Source organism: Stigmatopora argus, chromosome 4 (genome assembly GCF_051989625.1).
Source record: "Stigmatopora argus isolate UIUO_Sarg chromosome 4, RoL_Sarg_1.0, whole genome shotgun sequence".
Taxonomy (NCBI): Eukaryota; Metazoa; Chordata; class Actinopteri; order Syngnathiformes; family Syngnathidae; genus Stigmatopora; species Stigmatopora argus.
In genome coordinates this window covers 17,370,766-17,388,723 of record NC_135390.1, presented here as the reverse complement: position 1 = coordinate 17,388,723, position 17,958 = coordinate 17,370,766, and the positions used below count along the sequence as shown (strand labels likewise).

The window sequence follows — 17,958 nt, the reverse complement described above, 5'->3', positions numbered from 1 at the left end:
GGGTTCCTCCTACATGCCAAAAACATGGATGCTAAGCTAGCTGGCTAAGACTTCACATTGCCCCTAGCTCTAAATGGTTGTCCTTTGTCTACTTGCCTTCCGATTGGCTGGCCACAGATTCGGTAGTTCGCTGGGATAGGCTCCAGCACCCCCTTGCGAGCCTTGTGGGGATAAGCGGTAGAGAAAATGAATGAATGGAAAAGATCTGTCCTTTCCAGTATGGGTTAAAAAATGAGCCCGCTTTTTGACACTTTATACTGTACTAGTAACACGATCTTTTCTTTTTTGGCAGCCATGACGGTCGAAGCACGTGCTTGAAAGCGACAAAGTCAAGGCGTCCGTTTCACCTGCCTGAGTCGCTAATGACAATAATGGATGGAGCCGTCAATCATGGAGGAGACGCCATTACGTGGAGGTGGCCCGAGGCAGCTAATGAGACGTTCCTTCGTTAGCTTCACTGGGAGAGTCTTCGGCTTTGATTGACAAGTACTATTCGTGTTTGGGAAAACTTTGCACGGAAAGTGCTGAAAAAAGACGCTTTGGGCGTTGACTATCAAATTATACAAATTGGTGAGTAATTATATTTGAATTTTTTAAGCCTTTTTCCCCCAAGGCACCAATATATTATTTATTAATTAAATAAACAGAATGAAAAAGAAAATGACCAAACAAAAAAATTGAACAAATAATTCAAAATATTTTAACTACTTAATTACACTCCATTTCATTTTTTCACATAATTAGTTTAATATTTACTTTTTATTTTTGTTATAGAATTTTCTCATTTTTTGCTCTGATTGTATTAGTCTCTTTCTTTAGACATTAACTATAAATACAATTTCATGTACTTGTTTTCCCCCATTCATTCTCCATAAAGCTTTTCTTCACAGGCCCTGTGGGGGTGCTGGAGCCTATCCCAGGCAACTACAGGCGGCAGCCCAATTGCATTTATTCCCCTAATATTCATATTTTTTTCATGTAAAGTCAGGCATCAAGTAGTTTAGCAGAAAATGAATTAAAATCCTTTAATTCAAGAGGCATGCTTTAAGCAGGATGGCCGTCCCCATGGCAACAGCAAGGTGAGCTCAAACTAAGTTTGGGGAATTTTGGGGGGATCAGCACATGTCGAAAGCAAGCTGACTCCCCTTTGAAATCCTTTGAAAAGATGATGAAACGCCAACTTTGCGATTTAAAAGCTCGAGGGGGCTTGATGGTGCACAACTGCCCTCTGGCGGCAACGCCAGGGAATCCTCAACATGGCAAAAAAAGCATGAGACTCAATTTTTATTGAATTTATTAAGTCGTATTCAGACACTGAAAAACCGTCCGGGCCCAAAAGCGTGGTTAAAAGCCGTCGACGACTCGCTCGTATAAAATGAAGAACATGATGATCAACACTGTGTGCAATGCGGTTAAAAGTTCATTTGCAACGTGACACCAGAGAGTCGATTATTATTTTTTATCTTGCTTTTGTTTTGTTAATAACACTACACAGAGCTAATTAGAATAATCATTTTAAAAAAAGAAACACCACAGCTTTACCAGTTGGAGACGAGAAGAGAATGAATACAAAATAAAGCAGAACCAACTGTACAATTGTTCGGAATCTCTTGTTTCTTTGTTGTGGTCGTTTTTTTTTTCCCTGCGGGAGGCAAAACAACAAAAATTTGGGGGGGGGCTGGGGGGGGGGGGGGGGGGGGAGTTTTGTCCCCGGGTTGAGTTGGGACCGGGATATTTTGGGGGTGTTAGGGGTTAGTCAAGAGGGTCAAAAGAAAGGGGGCGTCAGGCGTTGTAGTGATAACATGCATACGGATGTGCACTTTTTAAAAAATGGGGGGGGGGGGGGAGGAAGATGGACAAAATTTGTTTTTAGAAATTCAGCTATACAAAGTCTTTCGCTATTCCGGACCGAGGGGGGGTGTGAGGAGCAAGTAAGGAAGCTGACGTGAGTGTGTGTGTGTGTGTGTGTGTGTGTTGCGCTCAATGGACGTCCGAGCAAACGGCAGGGACGCACGTCACCTGGTGGTGATCTCTAGGTACTGCAGCAGGTGCGGCCGCCGGTCTGGGCCGTCTCGGTCAGGTCGACTCCCCGATTGCGGCCGCTGCCGGCGCCGGCCGCCTGGGGCTCGTTCTTGGGGAGTTTCTTGGCTGCGGCGACGGCGGGGGGAAACGGCGTTAGCGGTTAGCGCTCGGAGGATACGTTTGGCGTTTGCTCACCGATGGCCATGAAGATTTCGTTGACGTTCATGGATGTCTTGGCCGACGTCTCCATGAAGAGCAGGCTGTTGTCGTCGGCGTAGGATTGGGCGTCCTGGTAAGGAATGTATTTTAATAGCTGATTTTTTTAATGGAGAATTAAATCATTTAGCCTACTTTTTGTAAATTCTCATTGGAACTTATTGCGTTGTATGTATTTTTAGTTTGTAGGAATGAAACCTCATTTCTTTAATGTAGGGATAGTCGAAGAATGACTTCATTTTTCATTTGTATTCCTTGTTTACAGAAATTCTAGTTTCAAAATCCAGTAGTGAAAAGGAAAATGGTCGAAATTATTATTTTTTTAAAACTAGCTTGAAGACAAAAATGCTATCATTTTGAATACTCAAAACATCTGGGAAAATGTCCTTTTAATGGCGCCAGTTTAGTAAATTAGCAGCTACCAAAAAATATCAAGGGTGCAGCACTCGGTTTCAGTTTCTACGTTGATTGCTTCTTCACCCACCTGAAAGTCGAGCGCCCGCTTGCTAGCGAGGTCTGCTTTGTTGCCTGCCAGCGCGATGACGATGTTGGGGCTGGCTTGTCTCTGGAGCTCCTTCACCCAGTTCTTTGCCCGCACAAACGACTCCTGGACAGGAAGATAGTCGTTACCTCTGCTTACGAACATCCCGAAGAAGAAATTCAAGTTACGAAACGCAAGGATTCAAAATTCAAACGTTCACCCAAATTTGAATACACTTTGGGACCTTCAAGGACCAGAGTTGGAGACCCCTGCGATCTTTTGGTCGCCGGTCTTTTGGTCGCCCGGAAGGTAAGTGATAATTACCATTTAAATCGTTGCTCAAATTCCCTAAATACAAACTGCGAATTACTATTTAGTCATACTTAATGCCCTATTAATTATTAGGCTAAAGAAAAGCTCCAAATTTCCCGGACTTTTATTGTTTTTTGTTGGAGAACTTGTTAAGACCCTGACTGATGTAGCTTCTTAAAGGGACAACGCATGTACATACAAACTCTTCTACACTCACACATCGGCTCAGTGAAACTGCTCGTGGCCATTGTTGGCTTTTATTGATGCGTAGACCGTGTTGTTTTACCTTGTTTTGTCGCCGGTCTTTTGGTCGCCCGTTGTCGCGGTCGGGGCGACCAAAAGACCGGCGACCAATCTACTGCACACGGTAGTGACGTACCTCGTTGGTGATATCGTAGACCACGATGGCGGCCTGGGCGCCTCTGTAGTACATGGGCGCCAGACTGTGGTAGCGTTCTTGACCGGCTGTGTCCCAGATTTCAAACTTGACCGTCGTGTCGTCCAAGCATACCGTCTGAGTCAGGAAGGCGGCTGCGGGAAGGGCGACGGCCATAAATGCGCTATTGTCGGCAATCTTGGGAGTGGGACTTTCGGATCGAGCGGCTCGAACAAACCTCCGATGGTGCTCTCCTGGAATTCGTGGAACTGTCCCTTGACGAAGCGGAGCACCAGACTTGACTTGCCCACTGCCGACTCCCCCAGGAGCACCAGCTTGAACTGGCAGATCTTATTGCCGGCGTTGGGCCCATTGGGGCGGGTAGCTCCGCCTCTATTTGCCATGTCGCTTTCTCCGGAGGCTTCCTGTTTTGGATGGTGAGAAAATACACAGAAAAAAGGTTCAAAACTTTCTTTTCCTTTTTCCACCCGTCTGTTTTTCATTTTCTCATCTAATGGTGTCTGTGTACGTCTCGGTTGGATTTGAACAGAAGATGAGAAAAAATATGACGGGGGTCCGAATTGGAGGAGTTGCGGGACCTGATCGGGCCATGGACCTTAGTTTGGAGAAGAGAAATTAAATTTTAAAAAAGTGTACATGTTAAACAATTAAAGGGAGAGGATATAACCAACACAAATATAAATTTTAATTAATACAAATTTAGAACAAATTATCTAGACCGATCTACATCTTAGAGTTGATCATATTTCAGCGCCATTGACGATGCTAAACGTCCATTTACTACTAAAATGGAATGTCCCAGTTCAAATGGCATCTATCACCATCAATGGGTGCCAAAAATCAACAGTTGTAAAACAGTTTGAGTCATCGGAATGGTTTGGTATTCCATTTGTCAAACAATAAACAAAAACTGGATGCTCTGACAAATTCAGCAAATAGTGACAAGCTACGTGATAAGACCTGCCATTGTCATTTAGAGTCTGACATCGTCATCAATTTAGGCCACGGGTCAAGAAAGGTGATGATAAAATAAGATTCCTGGTAAACAATATGGGAATTTGGGGCATATGCCTTTTAGAACATGACGCGACAGAAAATTGTTCACAATGACAATTGTTAGCCGATCACCGTCGTTTATGTAAGATTAGCGTGTCCAGAGCAATTTTAAACAACGTGCCCGCTTGTTGTTGTTTGTGAATTAGCACAATGCTAACAGGCGTTAGCCAAGGGGCTAGCTTGTACGTTCGTGGCGTCGTAACGGGAGGCAAAAGATTCGCCGGTGACAAAGTGCGCTTTGCGGCGTGCGCTGTCACTCTGACACGCCGACGTGCCGAGTGTCCGGGTTCGAATTTGGCTTCGGTAAACCGAGATATATGAGGCACATTTGGGTGTGTACGGCTAATGACAGCTATGACGTTAGCCGTCACTGGCTAACAGCTGGCTAACGTCACTATCTTTTTTGCCCCAAAATGGGGTCCAAATGCTTCACAGGCGTCCGCGTTCATCACACAACGAATGCTTCCAATTCCCCCAGTCGGACTCGCCAGAGCCGCCGCGCTAGCCCGTTAGCTCGACCCCCTCCGGTGGCGTCGTCAGAGGCCGACCGCAGCTAACAGTTACCCCGCGAAGGAGGCGCCGCGCTCGGCGTCGGGCGTTTATTTCTCCGCGGCCGCGCCGGGTGGAGCCGACTCCCCGGTTAGCTACCGGCTAACGTCTCGTATACTCACCCAACTAAGAGACGACGACGCTGGCGAATGTTGCTTATTGAGTCCCCCCCAGAAAAAAAACAAAAGCAGGTACTTTAATGTCCGGTGGATTTAGTGAAACATTCGATAATTTATTTCTTTCTTCCAGTAGGCTCCGCCACTTGTCTCAACTTCCCTGTTGGCTTTGAACGAGCGATGATGACAGATCGTATGACCGCAACTGGCAATCCTCCTACGTCTCACCGAGCACCGCCAATCATACGCCCGATTCCATTCTTATCATTTTGGGATGATTACTATAAAGTGGACATACTCCTCGAAGGACAAAACAGCAAACCAGACTCGGAAATCGACGCAAAACCCCGACGTTTTAAGACTGTAGCAATATAACTTGTCCGTTGTCGACTGCACGTCATGTAAAATATAATCTTTTTTTCCTTTCTAATATTTTCCGCACAGGTTTTCCTGATGTTGCCTTCATTAAGAAATGCTCTGCTTTTGTGTGCTAATGAAAAAGATGTCCAATTTAACATCGAGTTTGAAATATGTTGCTAGGCAACGACAAACGGTTAGGGAGCTAGCCCTTATGTTTCCTCCACAGGAAACATTTACCTTTGTTGTTTTGAATAAAAATGGCTGTAAATATTAAAAGTCGAAGGAACGTCGGTATGTCGGACTCCCTGAGAATAGCATACATGCCGAGGGTAAGTTTGCAAATTTTCATTATGTTGGCCACTCTAACTTGATATGGCTTACTAAGTGTATATGTTGTTGTTGTTTTGCTAACAGGCTGGAAAAATAAATCCAATTGGAGACAGAGTTGCGGCTTGCCTTCAAGAATTAAAAAGGGTAAGTTATAAAACACCAAATACTTTGAGTTTCTTGTCAAATTCCTCATTTAAGACATTTTCCAACTATATACAAGTCTGGCAGCATGAAAATGCTATTTTCATCTTGTATTATTCATTTAGTGGCGGCACGGTGGTAAAGTAGTTAGCATTGGCTGGCAACTAATTCAGGGTGTACCCCACCTACTGCCCGTAGTTAGCTATCATAGGCTTCAGCACCCCCCGTGACCCTCATGAGGATTAGCGGCATGGAAAATGAAGGAATTTACATAAAACATGGTTGGCCAGCGGAAGAATGATATATTTTTTTTAAAGCAATTGGTCAACAAATAACATTAATATTGATTAAAATATACATGTGCTTTTCGCCTTCCCTTCCTCTTGTACCCAGCTGCTCCTGATTTGGTAATCAGCTCTTGTGAACTACAGTGGTACCTCGTGGTACGACATGCTCGTGGTACGACGAAAATTTCGATCGAATAATTCGCTCGCAATACGATTAAAATTTCGAGATGCGACCAAGCCAGGTGGCAATGACATGAGAGGCTGTTTATCATTGTAGCGCACTGTCTTTTTTTGCCGCATCTCTTTCGTGTATAACTACTATATCTACGAGGACTGAACGATTTATTCAGACGAGTTTCGACCAGGAAACGCACAACGCGCATGCGCGGGCAATAAGAGGGCTTTCTGGGTAATGAAGTATACTCGTGCACACAACACCCATAGGCAATGGCACCCTTTCTCAGAATAAAACTTCATTACCCACAATCAATACGTGGGTAAGCTCAGCTATTGCATTTCCCGTTATTCTTTCTAAGGAAGGAAGCTCCCGCGATCGTTCTTTAAAGACTATTTCTCGTTGGCAAGTGGTCGTGCGTTATCCTATTGTGAGGAAATTTGTGTGCATCATTTTCGGAATATTTTGAAGGGAATAGTACGACAGCAAACAGTCCATCGATAGTGAACGTGAGGGTGGAGGCGTGGCAAATCGCTAACCCGGAAAAGGAAGGTAACAAAAAATTAAGACAAAACTAGAATTCAGTTTTGTGTAAAGTTACATTAAACGTATGTTTGAGTATGTCTGTATATATTTATCCAAGTTAATTTAAATTTGTTTGTTCGTTTACGAGTGCCGTGGATAAAGTCCCCCCGAACAGCCCCCTTCCGCCTCTGTGTGTCGTTGTCTCTCCCCTGCGTGAAATGCGTCTAATTTTACATCTATGAAACACATTTTATTACTATTAAACCACTCGTTATTTATTACTCTGTCAATATATGGCGAATTAGAAGAAATAAAATATTTTTTTCCAATCCAATATCCTGTTTTTAGTGTTTTTTCAGAGGGTTGGAACAAATTAATTAGTTTTCAATTCATTTCAATGGGAAACGTTCGCTCGAGTTACGAAAAGCTCGACATACGATCTCAGTCTCGGAACGGATTACGATCGTATGTCGAGGTACCACTGTATTTAAACCCCGTGTGTTTGTGAGTCATTGTTAGATCGTCTCCTTTGTTTACTCCATGCCTAGTTACTACGCCATGTTCCATGTCCTTCATCTCCCCATGTTTTCTGTCGGGTTTGCTTTTGTAATTTGATTTCTAACACCTTGTCATTTTCTAAAAATTCTTGCCTTACGTATTAAAGTTTTGTTAGAGCACTCCACGTCCTTGTCCCCGTGATTGCTTCCCACGCCTTCATAACAGGTGTCTTGTACTCCTTTGCTTTTTTTGTGTAGGCCCCGACTCCCCCTGCGGTCCAAAAGTACCAGAACAGCAACCAACCGGGGCCAGGCATGATCCGATTACACCACGGAAAGGCAGAGGACCCCAAAGTGTCCAACACGCTGATTCATGGCCTCTGCAATAGGCCTTCACTCCCCTTGACTGTAATTTAAAATGCCTTCTACTCTGTCTGTTTTTACGCCACATCAATTTTCATTTGTTTGGCAACAGGCGGCCATGTTAATTAACCCGACGCCACAGAGTGAGTTGCAACAAACATTACAAGAGCTGGAAGAATCCGTATACGCCTCACGTCACAAGGCGCCGCTGGGACGCAAGCCAGTCAGCGACGGCCTTCCTTTGCCTTACGACGAGAGGACCACGTTCGGGAAAAAAACCAACCTCGGTAATCTACGAATGATATGTGTGTGTTCCGTGTCCGCTCGCTCGCTCATGCGTTCTGTTGTCTGTCGTAGGCATGGATGCCGGCGAGATCATTAATCCTGCGAAAACGACCAAGGATTTGGAAAAGGAGGAACAGCAGGGGCATGAACTTTATGTTCGCACTCACAATGGATTCTTTATCGGTGAGATTTGTCAAAACTAAAATGAAAGAGGTTATTTAGATGTTTTCATTCACGCAATTTTGAAATGTCAGGTTTAGAGCGCAATCTAGATTGGATCTATGGAATGAGAGGAGTGGCAAAATTTGAATAGTAAATGAAGTAATAATATAAAGAGAAGGGAAATATGAAGATATATTTTGTCATTAACATATTGTCATTGAAATACACCAACAACATTTTATTTCCTTTGCCTTTTCTATTCAGCTATTCATTCTCTTTGGTTTTCTCTTTTGCAATTGAAAAGCTAATTTAGAAAAGTCAAAGGCAAAGTAAGAAAATGCCATTGGTTTTTCTGTTGTGTTTTTTCAATGATAAAAAGTAAACATAGTCCAGATTGCCAGTTGCACAAATGTAAATGTAAAATTATGCATATATTGATCTTGTCCAATTAACTGTGAATCATTGTGTTGCAGGTGAGCAGGTTGACAGAAAGTACAACTTCAATAAAAACAGTCGTTTCGGGGTGACGACACCTTACTTGACCAATGGGAGCATAGTCAACAGATGTCTGCATTGGATAGGAGAATCCAGGTCACATACAAAAATGTTCATTCTGTGTTTTCATTTTAGTTCCTTCTCATACGTCCCTCACTTTATATGCTCTACCATTTTTATACCGTATTTTCAGTACTATAAGGCGCACTCAAAATACGTACTTGAATTTTCTCCAAATCCAACAGTGCAGCTTCCAATCCAATGCGCCTTATACATGGATCAATACTGGTTAATCATGATATGACATTGCTTTTAGTGCAAATATTTTAAACTTTTGGTTCCGGATTATTTTCAAAAATAATTCAATTTCCTTAAGGCCCGTCAATCCGAGAGGCGATTGGAAGAGAGCTCCTGACAGCAAGGAAAAGTTGCAACAGCTCATTGGGAATGCATACAGCAGCAAAAAGTTTGTTTTTTTCCCCCATCAGTCAGTTATTTGAAAATGTATAAATGGCAACGTTCCTAACTCACGGTTGGATTTTCCCCAGGAGAGGAAACAACGTGGAGTTGTCGCCAGACCACGCCTTTGGATACGCCCCACCTCAAGACGATTTCGGTGCATTTTTTTTTTCAGCGAGCTAGCGCCAAAATGCTGACGTGATTAGATTAGAACTTTATTTCATCCCGTATTTGGGAAACTTCTTGGTTGCAGTAGCAAAACAGACAAGACACACAAGACATTGTAGACCTAGGTAAAAAAACTGGAGCCACACACATACCTTGTTATTTTTTTCCACGCAGGTGTTGCGGAACTGATCCACGTGGGAAAGCAGCCGGCGGGCAAACGCCCGAGGGCCGAGGAAAGCCACTACTGCCTTGCCAACGCCGTGCGGAACCGTCTCAAGGTCCTCAATTTCCAAAACTTCTCGTCACTGTTGGAGGCCTTCAGGCACTATGACAAGGTATTAAAGACAAAATCGCCTTTTTTAAAAATAGCTGAACAGATATTAATCATCTAACAACTTGATTTTGAGTTTGAAAGAAAAATATGTTAAGGTTGGTTTAACTGTAGTGTTTACAGCCTGTCCGAAATCATCAAAACATTTCCTTTTAAAAACAAGATTAGAAAAGAAATTAAATCCACTTGACCTTGACTTTTAGTTTACGGTAATATCTTTAACTCATTGCTAATCAGTGTCATGCTACCATAGAAATATGCCCAATATATGCTAGCCTATAGATTTCAAAGCCAGTTTGAAACCATCAAAGCATTTCTTTTTATAATCAAGTTTAAAAATAAATAAAATAAAACTTCATTGATCTTGACTTTTAGCTTACAGTAGTTTCATTAACTCCAAGCTAACGGCTGTCAGCGCTAGCACGCAGCATCGTTGTACAATAAAAATAGGACTAAAATATGTTAGCCTATAGAGGTTGGATTTAAAAAAAAATGTAACCCCAGTGTTCAAAGCCAATGTGAAACCAGCAAAGAACCTCCCTTTAAAAAAAATCAACTTTTCATTAACTCGGAGCTAACTCTAGCATAGCAGCGTCATCGTACTATAATGAGATAGCTGCGTAAATATGCCTTAAATGTTTTCATCTGTAACATTAATTGGGGACTCATATAGGAGCCAACTCATATAGCAACATGCTAGCATAGAAGACTCATTGTGCTAAACCACGGATGTTTGCTCTCATAGCTCCAACATTTGGTTGATTTCTTGAATTCAGAAAAGCCAAGGGCGCATTGACACGGAGGACTTGCGGGAGGTGTGCCGTCACTTCAAGGTGGAGATCACTGACGTCGTCCTGGATGAAGTCTTTGAAGAATGCGACAAGGACCGCGATGGATTCATCGACTTCCTGGAGTTCTCTAATTTCCTCAACTTCAAGGAGAAGCTGCCACTGGGAAGACGGGAGCAACACCTTGTCAGGGACGGTGAGGTCCACCGGTGCGCAGTTTCCCCCAATACAAATGAGTCCATACAAATATTTTCATACATGCATTCAGCCCAGTTCCAGACCGGCTCCCAAGCCGACCCCAACTCTAGAACGTCCGGACTCCCCAATCCCGGTGCTCTGTTAAAAAGCGACGACCTGGAGCCGTTCAGGATCGGCCACTCCCAGAGGGCCGTGAAGACCGTGGCGCGACACGATTCTGCAATGGACCGCTTCGTCACCACGTCTTCCTTCATCGGCGCCGCCAGCAGAGAGCCACGACCCTATAGTAAATCAAGTCCACTTTGATTCTAGACCAGAGGACATATTCCACCCACGTGTCTTCCCCACAGAAACTCGCACTTTCGGCATCCCGACAGTCCGTAGCGACATCGCGGCCCCCCGCGTCCGCAAGATCGACGACAACATAAACTACGGTGACATGACCATGGCGTTGGATCTTCTTCTACCGTCCGTGTACACACGCCAAGGGATCCACCAGGAAGACTTATTCTGTCCCCGCACCAAGAAAGAGGTACCGTGTGTTGACTTATTTCACGGCATAATTTTTGGTACTGCGGTCTTACGTTAACAGCAGTTTTGTCCACCGATTGGTTCAATGTGGAAGACCAATGATGATTATTATAATGATTATAATAATCATCATTGGTCTTCCACATTGAACCAATCGGTTGGTCTTTATTTATTTGTGATTATATTATAATCACTAATTAAATGATAGAATAGAGCCAAAAAGTTTTCAAAAATCAATGAAGACCAACACATATTTATAGCTATTGAAAATCTACAATAAAAATAAATGTGGTAACGGTTTGCCTCTGCATAGTTGAAACCGATGACGTATTCAGAGGTAAGGATTCCAGTAGAGGGCCGATGACTCAATGGAAAACAGTAGTCGAGACTCGTTGTCTTTATCGTGCAACGAGTCGAAATATGAAATTGAAAGTGGCGGAGGCATTAATAATCAGAATCAGAATTATTTTAATTACAATGCCATATTTTGAGGTACCTTTTCAACAAGAAGACCTTCATTTTGTGGGCAAGTATATCAAGAACAGCACATTATAAAATTCTCATTTTTAGCTGAAACGTGCCAAATTAATTTGATTTCTGTAGCCATGAGCCAAACTAATGTTTACATTTTACGTTTTTTTCTTCTTCAATTTACTGCCACCAGCTCACGGAGATCTTCAGGAACTTGGGCGCCAGCATTCCTGAAAAAATATTCGACGAGGCCTGGAAGCTAGCGTCTACGCGACACCCCAACGGCGACGTCAGCGTGGATGCTTTCCGAACGGTACTCAAGCAAATCAAAGCTTTGTAGCGACGAGAACATTGTGTTTTAGCAATTTAGCTTCATTGAGGTAATAATTGTAGCAATTAATGTCTCCGTATAATCATAAAAAGTCGGATTAATGAAAGTCTGAATAGGAGACGCGACGTCTAATTGTATCAAAGAGACAAAACAATTAACTAACGGCGTCTCGCAGGTCTTTTGACACCACTTTCGCTAAGCGGATTAATCAAGCGTCATGTTGGCGCGCCGCCTCGTCTCGTAACTGTGAAATAGTTTTAAATGCTTCAAAATATTCATTAATAACACGTGCCGTGCCGCCTGTGCCTTCTTTGTGTTTGTTCCCGTTTGAAGGGAGTGACGTGGTGGCTTGACAAATTGTTTAAAAGGCCGCGTCCGTCGACACCGAATCGCTAATCTCATTAGCGACGCCGCAGAAAAATTAATCTTACGCACGCAAAACGATTGACTGCGTCAACGTGTTGCTTTTGTGCTTGATATCTTTTTCTGTTCTTTTTTTTCCTCGATACGCGCGGTCATTGTGTATTTGCGTTCGAAAAAGGACTGGGAGAACTGGCATTGATCGTCAGAGTACCTGATTTGGACTCTTTAGTGCCAAACACTTGTTAGCTGGGGGTTTAAATATCATAAAAAGAAGGAACAAACAAGCCAGCAGCCGTCGGGGTATGCAGATTTTTTTCAAACTGTTATTTTTGTAAGTAGGGCTGTGGTTTGAGCAGTTGCTAGCTAGCTTACGCTACCTAGCTAGCGCTAGCTAACACTGTCTAGCTAGCGCTAGCTAATGCTACCTAGCACTAGCTTCTGACACCAGGTGGCCCAAACATTTTGAAGCGTTATTAGATATATTAAGCCACTTTTTAAAATTTAAATTTGGCAAACTTGTTAACACAAATTGTTGATAAATTTTACAAATTCAAAATGATTGTTAATGACATTCTTTTCTTAAGTGAATGACATTTTAACTTTCATTTTACAGGATCTGTAATTGTTGATGTCATTGCTTTTTTTTTGCTTCGAAAGACTATCTAAAAACAAGCATGTTTAAAAAAAATTGAAAATACATTTTGATTGTGTTTTTGTTACTAAAGCAAACAAACAGTTTACACAGAAGTGTTTATGCGCAATCAAATCGGATCGATTTCGTATAAATTCCAGTCAATATATCCATTTCAGAAATACATTTCTATGGACCAAATGAATTCCATCAAGGGCTAAACATAACAGAGCGAGAGTAATACAATGACGTAGTAAAAAAATTGGGCTTTTGAAGTTTTGTTGTCCAAAATCAAGTGAAGATGGTTTATTTAAAAGTTTGAAATACATATACAAAGTCACATAATAATAAAAATAAGGGACAAATTAAAGGGCTTAGAAGGCATTTTTTGTACGTCGCGGGTGGATACTTTTTCAGTCAGTTGTATTCCAGTTCCAATGCCAAACGGTGGTCACCATCCAATCTTCAGATGCTCCTTTTGTCAATTCACGATGGAATCTGAAATAAATATCTCAAAATTAAAGTTGGTCACGTAAAATGACATTCAAGAAATCGGTCATGCTTTGCTGAATCCCCCCCAACATTACAACTAATATTAATATAACTTGTTTGTACAGTGGTGGTGGGGGAGGGGGTCTCATAAAATTTTAAGTTGATGTTTTTATGTGTAGGCGAGATCATTTACATAATTGATTTATTGCAGTGTGTGTAGGCAGAATCAGCTATGGAATGAAAAGAAATACAAATAAATCCTGATGCATGCTGTGTAGGTGAGATAAGATTTTTTTTCAATTAAAAAAAAAATCTATTGCATCATTTGAGAGTAGGCAGATTTGATACGTGATTTACAACTAAATCTACCAATGAAAGTATTTCAATCAGGCACGCAGTTGTCGAAAAATGAGTCCAACATTTCCAATTCCAACTCCGTTTTGCAAATGAATGGTCCATGCTTACTCGTAGACAGCCGTGGCAACTCTCTTTGGGGGGACGCCGTCCGTTCCGGGGGCCACTCTGAATATTTTGACGCCTTCGGGGTCGTCGGGTCCGTCCGGCGACGTCAGATACCAAACCCTCATGGCTATTGTGCAAAACTTTCGACCTGCAAAACAACAAAAAATATGACGGGAAGCTTATATACCCAGTGCTACCTCAACTTACAAAATACAATGCTACCTCTACTCACGAAATAGTGCTAATTAATGCTTTACATTTTCAGACAGAGAGTTTAGCAGCAAAAGTGACCTGGCGCAAAGACGACAGAAACATCCTCCGGTAATACCAATATGATGTCGTCCATGGAGACGGCAAGATTTAGCTTGCGACGCTCCGACAGGGGGCGACACTTCTCCTCCATGTAGCGGATCATCTGCAAACAAAAAGAAACTTTGAAAAATACAAAGGACGACATGCAGGATTATGTCTAGCCACGTTAATGGCGCTCAATGATGAGCATCCGCAGGCAGTTTAAGTGAATTGGACAGCTATCGCTGTCAATGAGTTAATTTTACGTGACTTTCTTGTCATTTTAGAACACTTACAGGTCACTTGCTGTAAAATTTGGAATCATTCCTATTAATCTCCACTTTTTGTTTGGTTTCGGGGAATTGTATTGGTTCTGATGAACTATTGGCTGCCACTGACGGTGCCATTTTCAAATGCAAAATTTGAAAAACTAACTGAGCAAAGTGCAGTCATGCACTCGATCACAAAATTCTGGTTTAGGCACCTACGTCGAAGTAAATATAAGCATCTAAAGCAGAACAACCCCTGTAGGCAGAATCGTACCCCTGGCGGCCCACCTTAGGCCCGCGAGCCGTGGGTTTTACAAACCGGATATAGTTAAAGGATGCAGCTGGTTGTTGATTACTTCTTTACCTCAATGGAAACCATGCCGATGAGTTCGAAGTATTTTCCTTGGGACATCGTGTTGGATATGTGCACAAATGCCTGGGAGATAGTCACAAAGACGGGAGTAAACTTTATTTACTTTCGGTTTTAAAAGCGGTAAATTGGATAAATTGATGTCACCTCGTGGAATATTTTTGCACGCTACCTGCTTCACGCCTCTTTCAAAGTCATCCGAATTGACACCCAGGTCATAGTAGAGATCGACGAGGAACAAATGTACTTTACACCTAATCCATGTGATCTGATCGGGGATGCCCACCACCGAGACATCGGCCTGCGGGTCGAAGCCCCCGGGCCGCGAGCAAAACGTTCTGTGCACGGTGGAAGCGATGGAAATGGGCGTCGCAACGCCTTCCGCGACGGTCATCTTGCGGTTCAGTGCCCGGCTGGGACACCGGCTCCCGTTGCATGTCAGGCCGCTACTCCGGCCGCATGTACCGGCTGAGCTTGCCACGAGTCCCCCGCAAGTTGCGAGGCGACCCAACCGCAGCATGGCAGTGACCGGGACTGTGCGTCGTTGGACCGGCAGAACGGAGGCCACACGACCGGTAAGCAGGGTTGACACCCGTTTACTTTGAACACCTTACACAAGTCAAGCCATTTTTGATTACCCACAATGCCCGTGTGATGTTGCGTTCAGGAACAGTTGGATATTAGGGAATAACATGAAAAAATGAATATTGTACTATAGTACGTAGTAGTATAAAATATTGCGCTGTCTTGCATAAAAATAATAATCATGAATATAATTTCGCTTGAATGAATTTTCATTTTTCTAAATTTAATTTTAAATTTGCTTTCTTATGAATGGTGAATTTAAACACTTATTTATTCAATAATTTGTTTAATGAACACTTAAGAGACTCGTAATAAGGTAAGTGTTTTTTTAAAATCATTTTTACCAGCCTTTTACTATTGTATGTGCGTGCTTTTACTCACTGTGCCCAACAGAGGTCCCCATCTATCTATTTTTAATCGCTTCCTCATAAGCATGCAGCAATTAGTAAGTTTTAAGGGTTCTTTTCGAAGATATTTTTTGTTTATTGCATATATATATATTGTCTATTTAACACGTGCGTCTTGCTATAGAATGACGTATTAAGATATTTAGTGTCTCTATCAGTTAAAATAGATTGGACGTCTATCGCCGTCAATCCCTCACAATTAGATGCTAGACTATGTTTAGATAATATGCTATTATAATACTTCAATAAGATTTTTTATTCTCATGTTTTTGGTCATTAATGTGTTGTAGGTCATTTGTGCACCTATACACCAAATTAAACTGGAAAATCATGTTAATAAAATATGCCTAAAAGTGTAAAATACAATATTACAATTAATTCTTTAAAATTTGAGTCAATATGTTACTAAAGATTCAAAATGGTAAATTTAGACGGAATTGAACAACAGCAATACAAACACACAGACTTCCTAAACATGACATACTTTATATTTTTATTGAAGCCATAAAAAACAAATACTGGTGTTTGTTTTTTTAGTAACTTTTCTAAATGATTGAGACAAATATATGCCGTTATCTCAAACGTTAATAAGGTTATGTGAGAAAACTGCCACTGAAAGGCACTGTTGTCTATAATTTGCGTATTTGAGTGTGTGTGTGTGTGTGTTTGTGACTAAATGCATAACCTTATTTCATCTATATATTAGATGTAATTGCCATATTGCGGCAAAGTGTGATCAAAACCAGAAGGAGCGAACGAGGGTGCCATTTAAAATTGACAATTTTTGCAATATGACACCTAATGTGACAAAAAAATTTGAATTTAAGCCCAAATAAGAAATGAATGACAGCTTTTAACGTGTTAATTAACAACGGAGTGCTAAAAAATATTCCGGATATTTAAAAGTAAATGATAAAACACATTAGTATTTTAGTTGTCGAAAGCCAGTAAAATAAACTCGCAGTGAAATAATAATGCTAACTTGTGATTGGCAGCCCGTGCGATATTAATTTGACAAGTACAAGAAGGTACTATTTTTAAGATGCTGTTTAATGTAAATTTCCACCAAATTATGAAATTTCTGTCTCGGGTGTTGATAACTTCATCAAGACGTCACTCATCTTTGAAGCTAATGAGAGAAATGAGCAAGTCATTTCAAGAAAAATTTACATTTATTTATCTGCGCATAAATTAACAAAAAAAAAAAGAAATCGGGTCCAAATTTATTATTCATCTGCGATGTGATTAATATGCAAAATTATGCAAATGAAGACGCAATTAGGCTCCGATTCTCCGGCTGAGTTTTTCCATTATAATTTAATACAAAGTAACAGAGCAATTGGTGTCACGTGTAATTACGCTTAGGCGAGCGCGCGCATGCACGAACGCACGCACGCACGCTACGCGGAATATTCCCCGCCAGAAGAAATTTCTGGAATTTCAGGCTTGGGCTAATTAATGGAAGAAGACCCCCAAAAAGGCGTCCGTCTTGGGAGGGTCATCCATTTGAGGTCATTGGTGTCAAACTCTGTTTAGTTCGAGGGCCACGTTCATGCCAACTAGATTATTTTTGGCCCAAAAAGATGAATTATTTGCCGCCATTGACAGGGCGACCAATCAAAGTGGATTGGATGTCTAGCGCCGTCAATGCTCTGAAAAATGAACATCCACAGCAATTTAAAGTGAATTGGACATCTATTGTTGTCAATGGCAGTTCATTTTCTGTCACTTCTTTGCCATTTTGGGGTACTTATAGGTGATTTCCTGTAAATTTTGGAGCATTTCCTGTTGATTTTGAGGGAATTTCCGAGCGGCTTTCTGTTGATTGGCGTTTTTGCTGATCTTTGTGGTGTTTTCGAGATCGCTTCTTGTTGGTTTTGGTCATTTTGATGGCGCTATTTTGAATACAGGGGTGATAGAGTGAATACTTTATTGGTGGTTTTTATGGTTTAAAAGGGTGAAAGATGTTTTTTGGGTGTTGAAAGCCAATGGAGATTTTTATTTGTTTGTCTTGGATGAGAGGCGATGTTTGTTTTATTTTT

The 17,958-nt window shown here is 41.8% G+C and overlaps 3 protein-coding genes across 3 annotated transcripts; 1 reads left to right on the top strand and 2 right to left on the bottom strand.

The window, feature by feature from the left end:
• Positions 1-1,697: 1,697 nt before the first annotated feature.
• Positions 1,698-5,389, bottom strand: LOC144072872 (ras-related protein Rab-5A). The gene is made up of 6 exons (XM_077598238.1): positions 5,156-5,389; positions 3,646-3,832; positions 3,411-3,562; positions 2,723-2,845; positions 2,218-2,311; positions 1,698-2,148 (listed from the first exon to the last, which is right to left on the bottom strand). Exons 2-6 carry the CDS (start codon positions 3,809-3,811, stop codon positions 2,033-2,035), a joined length of 651 nt encoding a protein of 216 aa, XP_077454364.1. The 5' UTR covers positions 3,812-3,832; positions 5,156-5,389; the 3' UTR covers positions 1,698-2,032.
• On the top strand, positions 4,427-12,739 carry efhb (EF-hand domain family, member B). Its single transcript, XM_077598239.1, has 13 exons — positions 4,427-5,838; positions 5,924-5,983; positions 7,723-7,872; positions 7,940-8,114; positions 8,185-8,295; positions 8,748-8,865; positions 9,146-9,235; positions 9,318-9,385; positions 9,571-9,731; positions 10,504-10,711; positions 10,784-10,999; positions 11,064-11,245; positions 11,909-12,739. Exons 1-13 carry the CDS (start codon positions 5,767-5,769, stop codon positions 12,053-12,055), a joined length of 1,758 nt encoding a protein of 585 aa, XP_077454365.1. The 5' UTR covers positions 4,427-5,766; the 3' UTR covers positions 12,056-12,739.
• Positions 12,740-13,331: 592 nt separating this feature from the next.
• On the bottom strand, positions 13,332-15,568 carry LOC144073262 (m-AAA protease-interacting protein 1, mitochondrial-like). Its single transcript, XM_077598959.1, has 5 exons — positions 15,097-15,568; positions 14,919-14,990; positions 14,286-14,409; positions 13,998-14,142; positions 13,332-13,538 (listed from the first exon to the last, which is right to left on the bottom strand). The coding sequence occupies exons 1-5, from the start codon at positions 15,442-15,444 to the stop codon at positions 13,454-13,456; spliced, it is 774 nt and encodes a 257-aa protein (XP_077455085.1). The 5' UTR covers positions 15,445-15,568; the 3' UTR covers positions 13,332-13,453.
• Between the last annotated feature and the right edge of the window lie 2,390 nt (positions 15,569-17,958).